Source organism: Nerophis lumbriciformis, linkage group LG11, assembly GCF_033978685.3.
Source record: "Nerophis lumbriciformis linkage group LG11, RoL_Nlum_v2.1, whole genome shotgun sequence".
Lineage (NCBI taxonomy): Eukaryota > Metazoa > Chordata > Actinopteri > Syngnathiformes > Syngnathidae > Nerophis > Nerophis lumbriciformis.
The window spans coordinates 7,653,948-7,672,563 of record NC_084558.2 but is presented as its reverse complement, the minus strand read 5'-3'; the positions used below and the strand labels follow the sequence as shown (position 1 = coordinate 7,672,563).

Below are 18,616 nucleotides of genomic sequence, written 5' to 3'. Positions count from 1 at the left end.
AAATCCAATGTAAATTAGCATGGAGCTGGCACATTTTGAAAAGCCGAGCCTTACTGTATTTTTGAGCGCCTTCTTTTTGCTTTGTTGGCATGAAACATTCTGCACTCATCCTTAGTTATTGCAAATAAAGGCCTACACCCTAAAAGACGCCTGGTCCTCGCTCAAATGAAAGTCATGTCATTGTGTTACGTCTCAGCTGAGATATCTTTTTTTTTTCTTCAAGACATCACATGAACATTACAAGATGGGGAAAATAGTTCTGCTGCCTTAGCAGATTCAGAGAAGAGCCCCGAGTCTCTCACCTTGCAGCCTTCACAGGCGCTGACACCGTAGTGGTACCCTGAGGACTTGTCCTGGCACACAAAGCAGGGCTTGTAGACACGGGGCGGCGGGGGAGGCGAGGGCGGGCTTGGCACTATCTCCTCTGAGCTGGTACTCTGCGTCTCTATCGCTGCGGAGAGCAAAAAGGAGAGGAAAACACCAGGGGGGTTAGTGAGCGCAAGTTGTCAGACAACGCGTCATTAATCGATAAACAGTGTCATCCATGGGCCAGCTGATGCCCACACCTTGAAAAGAGGTGCACACACTGCTTGATCGTGTGTTTTCTCTCTCTCTCACTCACACACACACACACAGAGAGATCATCAAAGCAATAGCAAGCCCAGCCGTAGCAGTTTTTCCCCTCCCTTGGAGCCAAAGTGATGTCTTGATGTGAAGAAATGCATTGCTGGCAGGGTTCAAAGACAGTGCTTCCCTCTGATACATGGCCTGAAGTTGCTCTTTTATTCATCCTTATATAATCAAGCCTTAAGTAGGGATGCTTAGCAACTCATTCCTTGACGTTACGGATACAAATCCATCTGCGGGCAAGGCGAATTGCACTTTTTCTCCGGGATGGCAAACAAAAGGAAGTTGAAGAGAGCGTTCATAGGAACAAACAAACATATTTTGCACGTGCTTGAAGAAGCCCGCTGTTGTCTTCATGTAATATGTATTGGACTTTGACCTCAATACCCTGTGCGCACGTGTGTGTGTGTGTGTGTAAAATATAAACGCACGCGTTCACAGCACAGCGCTGCACCCGGTGGCCTACAGCCGAGCAAATAATGCCATAATCCCTGTTTGAGCATGGTGTGCAATTGGAACTAGGCCATGGAAGTCCACCATTTTATTCACAAGCCAATATGATTACTTACAATGATGACACTCCAACCCCCACCCCCTTTAAAAAAAAATCTACTTCCTATTAAAAAGGTGGTAGTAATACTACTCAGTTTATATATTAAAAAAAAAATCTGTCAAATAAACTGTACATTTTTATAAGTCAACTTTAGGCACCTTTAAATAATATCCAGCACCTTAACATGTGGGATATGACATAAATACAATACATAAATAAATACATAATATAACAAATTAGGGCTTCACGGTGGCAGAGGGGTTAGTGCATCTGCCTCACAATACGAAGGTCCTGAGTAGTCTTGGGTTCAATCCCAGGCTCGGGATCTTTCTGTGTGGAGTTTGCATGTCCTCCCCGTGACTGCGTGGGTTCCCTCCGGGTACTCCGGCTTCCTCCCACTTCCAAAGACATGCACCTGGGGATAGGTTGATTGGCAACACTAAATTGGCCCTAGTGTGTGGATGTGAGTGTGAATGTTGTCTGTCTATCTGTGTTGGCCCTGCGATGAGGTGGCGACTTGTCCAGGGTGTACCCCGCCTTCCGCCCGATTGTAGCTGAGATAGGCTCCAGCGCCCCCCGCGACCCCAAAGGGAATAAGCGGTAGAAAATGGATGGATGGATGGATATAACAAATTAATATTCTTGTCAAACCCAGTGACCTCTAGCATCTTACTACATAGGGCTGCAACAATTACCGTATTTTCCGCACTATAAGGCGCACCTAAAAACCACAAATTTTCTCAAAAGATGACAGTGCGCCTTATAACCCGGTGCGCTTTATATATGGATAAATATTAAGATTCATTTTCATAAAGTTTAGGTCTCGCAACTACGGTAAACAGCCGCCATCTTTTTTCCCCGTAGAAGAAGCGTGCGGTGCATGCTGGGATATGTGACGTTTCATTTCCATTTGTGTGTTTATGTAAAGACCCCAAAATGGCTCCTATTAAGTGTGTTGTCTGTCTAATTATAAATAATGCAGACGAGGCGTGTTAACTGAGTTCTCAACGTTTACTCGCAGCGTGCTCATAACCACATTCTAACTCCCAGCATACAACAACGCTTCTCAGGGCTACCGCGCATGCTCGTAACTATCGTTGCATGCTGGGTAGTGTAGTTGTTATATTTGCTAGCTCATAACAGCACATTGAGAGACACGCTTACGCGCTTAATTCAATACTCGCCGTCATTCCGGGTGGATTGACAAAAGACCTCCAGCCGCTAGATATTGGTGTCAACAGGGCATTCGAAGCTAGACTGCTAACTGCGTGGGAACAATGGATGACAGAAGGCGAACACACCTTCACTAAGACGAGGAGGCAGCGCCAGACGACGCCAACATCTGCCAGTGGATCGTAAATTTGCCCAACTTTTCACTTCGGACACCGAAGACGAAGGATTTACGAATGAAGAATAACTTCAGAAAGTGAGCGCTATATTTATTTTGTGTGTTGTGACATTAACGTTCGAGCAACATTATGTTGCTATTGCTCTGCACTATTTTGAATTTTACTATGTTTGTGATTGCACATTTGCGTACATTTTGGGAGTGAACAGAGTTGTTAGAACGCTGGTTTTTAATATATTATTAAAATTTGACTGACCTATCTGACTGTTTTTTTGACATTCCCTTTAGCGCAGCGTAGGCGCGGCTTATAGTCCGGGGCGGCTTATTGGTGGACAAAGTTATGAAATATGCCATTCATTGAAGGTGCGGCTAATAATCCGGTGCGCCTTATAGTGCGGAAAATACGGTACTTGATTCATTCGATTACAAATTATTAGATTTATATTCAGTTGTTTCAATTTATCATCCAATGAATGTAACTACTTTTGTTATTAAAAATAATACAACTTTAAATACGTAAATATAGCGGTGTGTGGGTGCCCTGATCTGTGTGGTGGTGAACAGCGTTAAACTTGTATTAATGCAAACATTAAAAAGCGCAATTTAAAAACAAAAGTATGACGGTTATTGCAAGCAGAAAAGTATTGGTGTATTTAAACTCTTTTCCCTATACTACGCATAGAGGCTACAAGATGTGTTTTATCTGATTACTGGAATAATCAAACAAACAAATCAATAGATCACTCAACTACTAAAATAATCGATAGCTGCAGCACTACATCTACAACATTCTAAAAACATACCGATGTAAAACACTGGACATTACTGTATTGAGATTATGACTAAGAACAATTTGATATCAATGTGTCATTTCAAGCTCAAGGATTCACATTAACTAGATGAAAACAATCACTTTAACTCAAAATCAAGCCTGGCTATGATTAACACGGTGTTGAATTATATATACAATACAAGTACTTCACTCAATCACTCTAAACCAGGGGTGTCAAACTGGTTTTCATTGAGGGCCACATCACAGTTAGGGTTGCCCTCAGAGGGCCGCTTTTAACAATGAGTAATATATATATATATATATATATATATATATATATATATATATATATATATATATATATATATATATATATATATATATATATATGTATAATACATTAACAATATATTTTTTACATAAGCTGCAAAAAAATATTAAAATTTTACTTTAAAAACTGGCAGTCACCAGAATTTTACAGTAAAAGCAGTGTTTTTTTTTACAGTATATAAAAAATTTAATAAATGGAAAGGAATGAAGAAACAATACCACTGTTTTTAGTGGTAAAATTCAAGCAACAGAGCTGCCAGATTTTTTTTAACCGTAAAATCTTGTTTTAATGCTTTTTTTTGTTAGTTTTTTAATGTTTTAGTGTCTTACTGTATATGGACAAAAACAGTACCAAAGTTGATTTTACGGTAAAAAACTCAGTTGGCGGAATTTAACCGTAAAAACTATTGTCAATATTACAGTCTACAATTTGATTGATCATTTGTTTTGAAATCATAAGTCAAGCAGATATTTAAGTACAGTATTTATCTTTATATATATATATATATATATATATTTGGAATACATGATAATATACTATTTTGATTTTGATAATATTGCATTTGAACAGATATGCAATTGCATGCAGTACATGATTTCTAATCAATCAAAAACAAATATATTTCGTAATAAAAGATTATTAATGCATATTATTTCCAGGCTTTCGCGGGCCACAATAAATAATGTGGCGGGCTAATCATGATTTAAAAGTAAAGAAATTAAGTATGTATACATTCATGCATTTTCCTGAGGGAACTCTCCTGAAGGAATCAATAAAGTACTATCTAGTACTATCTATGCACATGTGACAGCAATTGGTTGTAATACATTGCATTATCCAAACACAAAGCATGAAGCTTTAATCTGAGCATTTTTCCAGCAGGTATATTATTTATATGCAAGTGTGCCGACAGAGCTTTTGTGCAGCCTGGTGTTATCAGCTCAACAGAGGACGGATTTGGGAAGTAGACAAGCAGCTCGGAGGCACCTCCTGCGCAAACCAGCCATCGATGTTTAACAGAGTGGGCGGTGCTGTAGTAGCCGCGCAGCAGCACCCGACACTCGCCGCATGACTACGCTCCCATTGGATCGATGCGCACAATCGCACTGCACTCTGGGCGACAAACAGCCGTTACGCGGCGAGCACACCTCCCCTATCTGTGTGTGTGTGTGTAGTATCAGCACGCAGGTCTCAGCTCGCTTGCCAACCTCCGTGTCCATGCAGCAGATGGTACACGGAGAAGGGATTATGTTCACTACAACCAAAATAAACCAACCTGATGCCCAGATCTGTTTAAGGCTTTCCTGGAAGTAAAAAAAAACAAAACAAAAAACGAACACAAGCCGTGCACGCTAAAACCCTGTCTGTTGAGCACTTTTCCTGTGTCGCCGGTCGAGCAATAAGGGTCCCGTTGCAACACTAAACAGCGACACCCAACCAGGGCTGCCCTGTTATGACATTTGGAGGTCATGTGTTACGTTGGCAGCAGGCAAACAAAACAAAACGACCCAGTTGCACTAAAAGGGAGAAGAAATAACACAATGACAGACTGAATCATGTAGTTAAAGGAGAGCCATTGGAGACAGACTGCAGGCCGGAGGAGTGCGTCCTTTCCCTATCGTTCACCTCTGCGGGTGTCATCCGGGGCCCACAGCGCACATGCAGCCCATCCACACCCATGTCAAAAATATGAAACCTAAATAGCGCATGCCTTACATAACATGGCATATTTTCTCATTAGCAGCCAGCCATTCACAGCTTTCTGACCGCCTCCGCCTCTCTTGATGTGGACTAATTACAGCGCGGCAATATTAGCGCGAGCGGACGGCGATTCATCCACATTAAAGCTGACAAACAGAGTGTGTGCCAGTCAGCCAGCCCAACACCCACATGTTCATCAAAACTGCATCTGCATGGACACATGCAATGGGATTTTCCTTATCTCCTCATTGGACACACACACACGTGCACACACACACACACACAAACACACACAGTCTTAATGAGAGCATCCATGGAAATCTGGGACACGGGGACATGGGTCTGTGCGGGGGCTGGCAAGTGTAATTAAATACAAAGGCCGGCTTCTGGAGTCCCATCAGAACAGAGACATGAAGCAAAACAATGGCAGGCTTGTGGACAGAGAAGCTCCTTCTTCCCCCATTATTACACAACGCCATCCAAGCTGCGATCAACACTGCCCGTTGTGAGCGCGCCACAGTCATACAGTGGAGGAAGTGACTCACACCAGGCCTGGCAAAGCCTCATTGGGACGTGCCCCCCCCCAAAAAAGCAGGCCACGGTCGGTTGCGATGTTCCAACATCGCAGCGGGAAGCCAGGAAGAGTGCTGGCGTGATAAAACGAGAGCACTCTACAGGAATATATGACAACATGAAAAACTGGCTGATAAAATATGATTTTGTTTTTTGTATGAGAAGCTGTATGTGTTTACGTCTCATCACGCACATAAGCTTTTTGGCTGCTGGGGTGGGTATTCCTCGAAAGTAGGGCTGAGGATCACAATTAATCACGATGATCCGGTTTCGATTATTTGTGTTTTTAACTTGCCAGTCTTATAGCATTTCTACTAAAAACTACAACTCCAGATTAGTTAAAAATTGTATTACAGGGCACCTACGATGAATTCCATCTTTTTCCAACTTATAAATGTTGTTACAATGTTGGATGCTAATGTTAATGTCAAAGCATCAAATCATAAGGTTGATACATTTTGGCGAGAGATTGCACGCAGTTTTGGATGCCTTGAATACTCGGTGTGGACGTACTTATTTGGACATTAAGTCAAACCCTCAGGCAAACCGGGAGAAGCTGCTCCTCCTCCTCTGCTTCGATGTGAAGAAACCAAAAAAAAAATGTAGGATAAAGTTAGGGCTGCAACAACTAATCGATTATAAAAATAGTTGGCGATTAATTTAGTCATCGATTCGTTGGATCTATGCTATGCGCAGAGGCTAATTTTTTTTATAAACCTTTATTTATAAACTGCAACATGTACAAACAGCTGAGAAACAATAAACAAAATAAGTATGGTGCGAGTATGCTGTTTTCCCCCCCAATAAAATACTGGAAAGGATAGAAATGTAGTTTGTCTCTTTTATCCGATTATTAATCGATTAATCGAAGAAATAATCAACAGATTAATCGATTATCAAATTAATCCTTAGTTGCAGCCCTAGATAAAGTATTAGTTTCATATAATCTTGGCATGCGCATAACACTGACGTGCGACATGCAGTGACGCGAAAACTGCTAAAAGGAGCTTTTTTATGCAGTCTCAAGCGAGTGTGTAAGTGTACCTAATATTGTGCCCGGGTGAATCGATGCAATGTTCATGAAGTTTATTTTCGACCGATGACCATGAAGATGACGACTTCAAAATATATAACATTACACGCAGTTTGAACAGTAACACTGTTTGAATATAGGAAAATAAAACACTGACCTTTAATCAAGTGATTATTTGGCGTACCACTAGATGGAGCCTGCGTACCACTAGTTTGAACGAGACCACAGGGGAGTATTTTTAAATGTAGATTAAAATCATCATAGGTCCCCTTTCACATGCTGAGTAAGTAACCAAATAGATCAAATAAGCACAGTAACATAACAATGTGCCAATAAAAGCCTTAGGTTTACATGCTTTCAAGTATAAGAAAGCACACAGAAGGATGCATTGGTCATTATTTTAACACCGGTGGCCAAAATAGGTATTATAAGCTATCCAGTTATCAAGAACTTACCAATAAAGACATCAGTGACTAGCATTAGCAGTAGTAGCACAGTGTTTTTCCACACGGCTTTTGGACGACAAGTAATCACCAAATTCCCCTTGACATGTAGAAGAAGTCATTTGGGATACTGTTCGGCTGTGTATTTTGGAGTTAGTTTCTTAGGTTTTTCACACGCATGTGTTAGAAGTGGCAGCTTCAAGGTCCGGGTGAAAGTGTCCTAGAGCAGTGATTCTTAAACTGTGGTACAAGTACATTTCGTGACTTGAGTATTGACCAAGTATTAGTGGTATTGTTATTATAAGCGCTAACGCAGACAAACTATTAATAGCGATGACGTAATCATTTCCGTTTGTCCCTATGTTTACATCACCGAGTGGTCTGCTGTTTTCTCGCTTCCCTGCTCCCTGTAAATTTATTGTAAATCATAAATAATGCCTCTCACCTGGATAGTAGATGGCTGAGAGTATAATCCAACAAGTTAGGACACTTTGACCGCCATACAACACCTGGAACTAGCGAGAACGACACAAACAGCGCTTGTTCCCCCGCCCCGTTTCTTCGCAAGGATTATGAACACGACCTTGTTCAGTAAGTGATGTTTTATTATGTTTATTGGCTCATAAAGTCTGCAGTGAGCAGAAATCAGTGATGAAGAAACAAAAATCACACATTGTGATGCGTTTTTTTAATTAATGTGCCGCTTATGCTTAAAATGATCAAAATACGTAAATATTAAATGTTATTATAAATGTGATTGTTACTATATTACATATATATTTACATCATGTATATAAAACCCGAATGGAGGCGTGGATGTTTTTAGGGGCTCTATAGGAAAAAGTGAACGGCTCCCATCGGCTCCATTGTAAGCGAACATTTAAAATATGTAATATTAATTTAATCTTTAGAATGCATAAAAAAAAAAAAAATCAATTTGTCATCATGTCTTTCATAATGATTGTGAAGATAGGCAAAATCCCCTAAAAAGTAATACCCCTTTAAGAAAACATTTTTTTCCAAATCAAGTTGAACATTTCAGCTCAACACTATCATTTTATTCAAACGACCATCACTGTTTGCCAACTTGTCCAAGTCTTTTTTCAAGAGGGTCTTCTGGTAAGTCACAGGAAGAAAACCTCTGACACAATTGGGAGGAAGGCACCACTTGTTGGTCTGCATGTATAAATCTATACACCCCAAATGTAAAACGGCATGTCTGTATTCCTGAGGGGTAAAAAAAAAAAATATCTAAAAATTGGGTCAACGCTGTAGTTAATAGAGGTGGGAATCTATGGGCACCTCATGATTTGTTTTAAAATTGAAAATCGATTATTGATGAATCTTTAATTCATGTATAGTGATTGACTTATTTTGTTCCACTAAATAAGCATTCATGCAAAAAAAAAAGTGCATTTGTAATAAGAAACGGTGGAATTCATTTCCATTACATTTATTAGATTAATGGAAGTGTGCGCAAAACTGGAACATAAGTGCCCTAAAGTAATAGAGCACCAAAAGACTGCATTTACAAAACATGAACTTCAAAACCAGCAGTTCATAAAGTGCTTTGCTGCTTGAATACCAACATAAACATTAATAGGTTTGCCTGAGATACAAATGAAATAGTTATTTGGGATCAGCAGCTCAGCATGAGCAATCCTCCTTTAAAATGTATGATCTTGTACCTGCAGTTGTAGTGCCTTTTCAAATTACAAAACAAGTGGCCCCCACCAAATATTAACTAAACTTCAAACAAAACACCAGGCACATAATCCCTTTGAAAGCGTTTTACTGCCTAAATACAAACATGAATAGGTTTCCCATGAGATACAAATTAAATTGTTGTAGAGTAGTGTAGAGAGGACGGTGGATCTGGGCTGCATTGTGTGAAGCAGTGCTCTAATTCCTGATTGTTCATGACGGAATAAGGACGGAAATACAAAAATAAAAGCCAAAGTGTTTTTACACGCCAGTTTTTAGGACGGAAGGACCTGGTTGGATCTCTCGGTATGATGGTTCGCTGCGGGCAGCCATGCTTGTTTACGCTGTGCAGCGTGTCCGCTCACATAGCGGCCTGGGTATAACGTGTACTGCACTTCTTTGTTGCGCATTTTAGAACTGTCTGCATTACTTTATTTACAATAATTAATAGATTTTTGGACGTTTACCAATCGATTTTACAATGGGCCATGTCCGAATCGTGATACATCTAAAAACTGATGATTTTCACCCTTCACTAGTACTGAATAGTTCTTTGTACACTTGCGCAACAAGTAGGAATTTATTTCCATCTTGGTCGCGCTTATTTAAAATCATGTCTGATGTGGGACAATCTAAAACTACGACCCGCCAACGTCTTTAAATTGGCCCGCGAGACATCATGAGTCTTAATAAGGAATCTTGCCCACAGGAAGATTGCATTCATTTTAAAAGTCTTGATTTATTACCGCTATTTTGACGCAATCAAATGGACAACTTAAGTTTTTCCTGGACAATTCGCAATTATTATGTTCTGAATGCGCAACATATATTAATATGACCCAAGGCAAACAACCTTCCCCAGTCATGGTTAAAAAAAAAATTCAACCAACGCAAAATGTCAACACACATGAACACTGAACTTTGTGGATATTATAAAAAACGTCCAATCACCATAAAACATTTAAAATTATACTCATTTACATACATTACAAGGCATGATGGGAAAAATGCATAACACTCTCCACACTTATCCATGTCTGGCACATTTTAGCTGCTCGATATTTCTGATTGACTATATATTATACATATATATATATTATACATATATATATATATATATATATATATATATATATATATATATATATATATATATATATATATACATACATACATACATACATACATAATAATAATAATAGGGATTTATATAGCGCTTTCCTAAGTACCCAAAGTCGCTTTACATGTAGAACCCATCAATCATTCACACCCGGTGGTGGTAAGCTACTTTCATAGCCACAGCTGCCCTGGGGTAGACTGACGGAAGCGTGGCTGCAATTTGCGCCAACGGCCCCTCCGACCACCACCTATCATTCATCATTCAATTCACCGGAGTGAGTGGCACCGGGGGCAAAGGGTGAAGTGTCCTGCCCAAGGACACAACGGCAGCGATTTTTTGGATGGTAAGAGGCGGGTAGCGAACCTGCAACCCTCAGGTTTCTGGCACGGTTGCTCTACCCACTACGCCATGCCGCCCCATACATACATACATACATATATACATACACACACATAAAAAAAAAAAATATATATATATATATATATATATATATACACACACACATGCATACACACACACATGTATTATATATATATATACATATATATATATATATATATATATATATATATATATATACATATATATATATATATATATATATATATATATATACATACATACATATACACATATATACACACACACATGTACATACATATACATACACATATATATACATATATACATATATACACATATATATATATACACCAGTGGTTCTTAATCTGGGTTCGATTAAACCCACCGCGGAGGTCAAGACACACCCGACTCATCGTGTAAATAAAAACTTCTCCCTATCGGCGTATTATGGATATCCCTCTAATTTTCCATCTGATTTGCAGGTGTGTAATTTGTTGTGAGTTCATGCACTGTGTTGGTTTTGTTTTTTGAACATGGTGATGTTCATGCACGGTTCATTTTGTGCACCAGTAAAAAAAAACAACTTTGTCTTGAATTTGAAAAAAATATATATATTTATATTTTTCACTAAAGAAGGGTTCGATGAATGCGCATATGAAACTGGTGGGGTTCGGTACCTCCAACAAGGTTAAGAACCACTGATATACACATATACACATATATATATATATATATATATATATATATATAAAAATACATACATTTATACATACAGTATATACATACATATACACATACATACATATACACACTTACAGTATACATATATATATGCACATACATACATACATATATATACAAATATATATACACATATATACATTTATATATTCATATAAATATATACACACATACATACATATACACACATACAGTATACATATATACAGACATACATATATACATATATTTACATACACATATATATTCATATAAATATATATACACATTTCTATACATATATATACATATATATATAAATGATAAATGGGTTGTACTTGTATTTCACATTTCTATACATATATATACATATATATATATATAAATGATAAATGGGTTGTACTTGTATAGCGCTTTTCTACCTTCAAGGTACTCAAAGCGCTTTTGACACTACTTCCACATTTACCCATTCACACACACATTCACACACTGATGGAGGGAGCTGCCATGCAAAGCGCTAACCAGCACCCATCAGGAGCAAGGGTGAAGTGTCTTGCTCAGGACACAACGGACATGACGAGGTTGGTACTTGGTGGGGATTGAACCAGGGACCCTCGGGTCGCGCACGGCCATTCTTCCACTGCGCCACGCCGTCCCCATATATGTATATGTATGTATATGTATATATAATATATATACATACATATATGTGTCTTAATAAGGTTATCCAAAAAATAGTGCTCGATACCGTAGTAGAGCGCAATATATGTATGTGTGGGGAAAAAAAATCACAAGACTATTTCATCTCTACAGGCCTGTTTCATGAGGGGGGTACCCTCAATCGTCAGGAGATTTTAATGGGAGCATTCGCATACCATGGTTTATATAGGGCACAGAGTGGGTGGGTACAGGCTGGCCTAGGGGCGTGGTGATTGGTTCATGTGTTACCTAGGAGGTGTTTCCGTCTATGGCGGCATGTTGTTACAATTTCGCTGCGCTTGTTGAGGGATGACAGGTCTGGACGGTAGATAATAAACAGTTTCTCTTTCAAGCATAGGTTGCATCTTTTATTACCACTATTGTAAGGTGTGCTGGATGCAAGAATTTGCCATGTTATTGAATATTCAACATTATTGTCTTTGAGGTCCCAAATGTGTTTGCTGAGTTCTGTGGTATTTCGCAGGTTTTTGTTCCTGAAAGAAGCCTTGTGGTTGTTCCATCTGGTTTTGAATTCACCCTCGGTTAATCCTACATATGTGTCGGATGTGTTAATGTCCTTGCGTATTACCTTAGATTGGTAGACAACTGATGTTTGTAAGCATCCCCCGTTGAGAGGGCAATCAGGTTTCTTTCGACAGTTACATGCTTTGTTGGTTTTGGAGTCGTTCTGACTGGGGGTCGACGGCTCATTTGCAATTGTTTTGTTGTGGTTTGAGATGATTTGTCGTATATTGTTCATGCAGCTGTAGCTCAATTTGATGTTGTTCTTGTTGAATACTTTTCTTAGGTTGTTGAATATTCAATAACATGGCAAATTCTTGCATCCAGCACACCTTACAATAGTGGTAATAAAAGATGCAACCTATGCTTGAAAGAGAAACTGTTTATTATCTACCGTCCAGACCTGTCATCCCTCAACAAGCGCAGCGAAATTGTAACAACATGCCGCCATAGACGGAAACACCTCCTAGGTAACACATGAACCAATCACCACGCCCCTAGGCCAGCCTGTACCCACCCACTCTGTGCCCTATATAAACCATGGTATGCGAATGCTCCCATTAAAATCTCCTGACGATTGAGGGTACCCCCCTCATGAAACAGGCCTGTAGAGATGAAATAGTCTTGTGATTTTTTTTCCCCACACATACATATACATACATATATATGTATATATATATACATACATACATATATACATATATATATATATATATATATATACATACATACATATATACATATATATATATATATATATATACATACATATACATACATACATATATATATATATATATATATATATATATATATATACACATACATATACATACATACATATATATATATATATATATATATATATATATACACATACATATACATACATACATATATATATATATATATACGTACGTACGCACGTACGCGCACGCACGCACGCACTAATGTTACTATTGTTCAGTTATTGGTTTTAGCAGTAAAAGTGTTGAAGGCAGTTGGGAAAGGACTTGGGATGGACACAGCTTCACCCTGGAACAGATCATTTTCTCCCGTGGTTAAAAACTGTTCCGGGATTTGAACAAATCAGCGTAGGACATGACAAAACCACTCATTTTCTTAACCTCATCATATGAGAATAATGACTATATCACCTTCTACCACCCAGATAGCATGATGACTTAATGGAGTGTGCTGCCCTCAAAAGCGGTTATTTAATTACGTTCATGTGCGAGCAGTTTGTAATGGCTGTCTGAAGATTCACTCGACTAGCCACAGGCGCGCTTAATGCGGGCGTGTGGGGGGGTGCAAGCAGCGCACTGGCGGCCACATCTTCCTAAAACAATTACCGCATGACTCGGCGTAAACATGGGAGGGACGTCCCGACGATGATGAAGTGGCGTGTGCAGTCATCCCGGCGTTAGATACATCTGGCGAGCGTCAAACACTTCAAAGGCAGCACAGACAAATATGACAAAGCCTCCAGACTTGTGTCTGTGCAGTTCAGCTTTGGGTTATAGTCCTCCGAGATTTGATTAGCGTCATCCCCACTGGTTACTGGGCCCAGCTGTGCGGCATATTAATGAGATTTCGCTGTCATTAGGGGGCAGCTAACGACATTAGCGGGCTGGCTGGCGGGATGCTGGACAAGAGACTGGAGGCTGAGGGGATGTAAGGGGTCTCGGACAGAGTCGGCCAATCATGCTCAATCCTACGCTTACCGTGACTTCCATTAGGTTACACACGCTGGCCATGTGCACCACACACAAAAAAGGCTGTTTGTCTTGAACGTGCAATAGACTCTCTTTTCCAAAGTCTTTTAAGTCAGCTGAAAATAATGAAGTGGGACAGCCAGTGAAAGAACGTCCGGGTTACAAACAGTCCCGCTGAAACATGTAAGTCCATCAAACAACTGGCGAGCTTTTATGTGCAAAGAAAACAACCAACAAGTAAGCTATGGAGGTTAATTTGTGTCCATCCATCCATCCATTTTCTACCGCATGTCCCTTTTGGGGTCGCAGGGGTGCTGGAGCCTATCCCAGCTGCATTCAGGCAGTAGGCGGGATACACCCTGGACAAGTCGCCACGTCCTCGCAGGTCCAACACAGATTCACATTTACACACTAGGGCCAATTTAGTGTTGCCAATCAACCTATCCCCAGTCTTTATTACGAATTATTGTTTTGGACATTGAATTTATGTAACTGATTTTTTTTTGCTTTTGAATTTTGTGAACTGAATTGTTTTACATCACAATTATGCTGACAATTTTGTTGAATACAAATTGGTGAGCAAAATGTGTGCTTTAAAAAGCATTCAGTTTTTTTAATTTCCATCCATCCATTTTCTACCGCTTATTCCCTTTGGGGTCGCGGGGGGCGCTGGAGCCTATCTCAGCTACAATCGGGCGGAAGGCGGGGTACACCCTGGACAAGTCGCCACCTCATCGCAGGGCCAACACAGATAGACAGACAACATTCACACTCACATCCACACACTAGGGCCAATTTAGTGTTGCCAATCAAATTTTTTTAAATACTGTGTGAAAAAATGTTGTTTATAAAAATTGAGTGTAAAAAAAAATATTTCATGCTTCAAAACTCAAGACTCACTTTCGGTAAATTAAGACTGAAGCAATTGATACTGTCTCAAAACCAGCCAATAAGGTGCATCAATCTTAATTTACCACAAGAGGGTCTTCAGTTTTGAAGCAACGAAAAAATTCTGCACTGAATTTTTTTTACAATGATTTTTCCACACTGAATTTTTCTGCACCAAATTTTTTTTATTTGGGATTTTTCTGCACTGAACTTTAAACATTTTATAAACATGAATTTTAACAAACCACATTTTTAAATTCTGCTAGCGCATTTGTACTCGATGAAATTGTCAGCACAATTTAATGTAAAAAAAAATTCAGTTCACAAAATTCAAACACAAACAAATCAGTTACAGACATCCATCCATCCATTTTCTACCGTTTGGCCCTTTTGGGGTCGCGGGGGGTGCTGGAGCCTCTCTCAACTGCATACATTCAGTGTCAAAAAAATTAAGACTGAAGCAATCGATCCTGCCTCAAAACCAGCTAATGAGGTGCATCAATCTTAATTTACTGGAAGTGGGTCTTGAGTTTTGAAGCAACAAATAATTCTGCACTGAAATTTTTTTACAATGATTTTTCCACACTGAATTTTTCGGCACCAATTTTTTGTGTGTGTGTGTGATTTTTTTGCACTGAATTTTTATACACTAAACTTTATAACATTGAATTTTAACAAACTACATTTTTAAACACACATTTTGCTAACCCATTTGTCTTCAATGAAGTTGTCAGCACAATTTAATGTAAAAAACAATTCAGTTCACAAAATTCAAACAAAAAACTCAGTTTAAGATTTGAAGAAAACGAATAATTCTGCACTGAATTTTTTTTACAATGATTTTTCCACAATGAATTTTTCTGTACCAAATTTTTTTTATTTGGGATTTTTCAGCACTGAATTTTTATACACGGAACCTTTAAAACATTGAATTTTAACAAACTACATTTTTAAACACAAATGTTGCTAAAGCGTTTGTATTCAATGAAATTGTCAGCACAATTTAATGTAAAAAAAAAAAAAAAAAAATTGTTCACAAAATTCAAACACCGAAAAGTTTAGTTACATACATTCAGTGTCAAAAAAAATTAAGACTGAAGCAATCGATCCTGCCTCAGAATCAGCCAATGAGGTGCTTCAGTCTTAATACACTGAATGTGGGTCTTGAGATTTGAAGCAACGAATAATTCTGCTCTGATTTTTTTTACACTGAATTTTTACACGCTGAATTTTGACAAACTGAATTTTTAAACATATATTTTGCTAATTCATTTTTAGATGTAAAAAAAAAAAATGTGTCAAAAAAATAAATAATAATAAATAATAAATAATAAAACACAAATTAACCTCCATAGTGAGCATCATTCATTCACCAGGTTATAAATATTAACTTCAATTGTGGTTTTCAAGTGGGGAAAAACACACACGGGCAAACAAACACATCCTAGGATGCTTTGTCAGCACTCTTCAATTACCAAAGGGGGAAGTGGGAGCATTTCCTTTCCTCACTGGGAAATCCTGCCATTCTCCCAACGGAGCGTCATAATAACAGGCGCTACTGGTCACCTCGGCTTCGGTTGCAGACAGAAAAAGCCAGTGAATGAGACGAGGGCGTTGCATGCTGCTGAGATTGACAGCTGGATATAGACAGCGTCAGTGGAGTGTGTTTGTGTTTGAACACAAGTGTGAACAATTACTGGAGCCCTAAGTGAAAACACACACGCAAAGAAGATGGAGGAGGTGAAACACGCCAACTGATGTCAGCGTCTAAACATTTCCACCTTGATTTGGCGTGTGGCTGCATCAGTCAAGTAATCCGGTATTTCACAAAAGTCAATAAATACACCTCTAACAATTCAGTGTGAATATACTTTAGTCAGCGCACAGCTTGTATAGCCGTATAGATTTACTATCCACTGAAATAAAGCCAACACAAAGCCATTATTGTCTGCAGGGGCGAAGCACCAAATTCTGGGGCCCCATACACAAGCCTTTTAAAAGGGCCCACCATCCCACATTTAATGTCTCCACTCCACACACACACACACACACACACACACACACACACACACACACACACACACACACACACACACACACACACACACACACACACACACACACACACACACACACACGGTATGTTTGCATGCATTAAAAAAACGTATTATTGCATGGATTCAGTTGAAACCAGCTTTTTTAAAACATGTAAAAATCTTAGGTTTTTAATTTTTTAAAGAGGGAATCAACATAGCAAACGTGTATATATATATATACATATATATATATATATATATACACACACACACACAGGTAAAAGCCAGTAAATTAGAATATTTTGAAAAACTTGATTTATTTCAGTAATTGCATTCAAAAGGTGTAACTTGTACATTATATGTATTCATTGCACACAGACTGATGCATTCAAATGTTTATTTCATTTAATTTTGATGATTTGAAGTGGCAACAAATGAAAATCCAAAATTCTGTGTGTCACAAAATTAGAATATTACTTAAGGCTAATACAAAAAAGGGATTTTTAGAAATGTTGGCCAACTGAAAAGTATGAAAATGAAAAATATGAGCATGTACAATACTCAATACTTGGTTGGAGCTCCTTTTGCCTCAATTACTACGTTAATGCGGCGTGGCATGGAGTCGATGAGTTTCTGGCACTGCTCAGGTGTTATGAGAGCCCAGGTTGCTCTGATAATGGCCTTCAACTCTTCTGCGTTTTTGGGTCTGGCATTCTGCATCTTCCTTTTCACAATACCCCACAGATTTTCTATGGGGCTAAGGTCAGGGGAGTTGGCGGGCCAATTTAGAACAGAAATACCATAGTCCGTAAACCAGGCACGGGTAGATTTTGCGCTGTGTGCAGGCGCCAAGTCCTGTTGGAACTTGAAATCTCCATCTCCATAGAGCAGGTCAGCAGCAGGAAGCATGAAGTGCTCTAAAACTTGCTGGTAGACGGCTGCGTTGACCCTGGATCTCAGGAAACAGAGTGGACCGACACCAGCAGATGACATGGCACCCCAAACCATCACTGATGGTGGAAACTTTACACTAGACTTCAGGCAACGTGGATCCTGTGCCTCTCCTGTCTTCCTCCAGACTCTGGGACCTCGATTTCCAAAGGAAATGCAAAATTTGCATTGTTGGGTGATGGTTTGGGGTGCCATGTCATCTGCTGGTGTCGGTCCACTCTGTTTCCTGAGATCCAGGGTCAACGCAGCCGTCTACCAGCAAGTTTTAGAGCACTTCATGCTTCCTGCTGCTGACCTTCTCTATGGAGATGGAGATTTCAAGTTCCAACAGGACTTGGCGCCTGCACACAGCGCAAAATCTACCCGTGCCTGGTTTACGGACTATGGTATTTCTGTTCTAAATTGGCCCGCCAACTCCCCTGACCTTAGCCCCATAGAAAATCTGTGGGGTATTGTGAAAAGGAAGATGCAGAATGCCAGACCCAAAAACGCAGAAGAGTTGAAGGCCACTATCAGA

General features: G+C 39.2%; 1 protein-coding gene across 3 annotated transcripts in view; it reads right to left on the bottom strand.

Annotated features, from left to right (window-relative positions):
* raraa (retinoic acid receptor, alpha a) overlaps positions 1-18,616 on the bottom strand; it is a 508,790-nt gene that overhangs the window by 65,362 nt on the left and 424,812 nt on the right. For all 3 annotated transcript variants that reach the window (XM_061967531.2, XM_061967532.1, XM_061967529.1), the window contains one exon: positions 303-451. In XM_061967531.2, the coding sequence (XP_061823515.1) occupies positions 303-451 (149 nt within the window). The remainder of the gene's footprint in view (positions 1-302; positions 452-18,616) is intronic.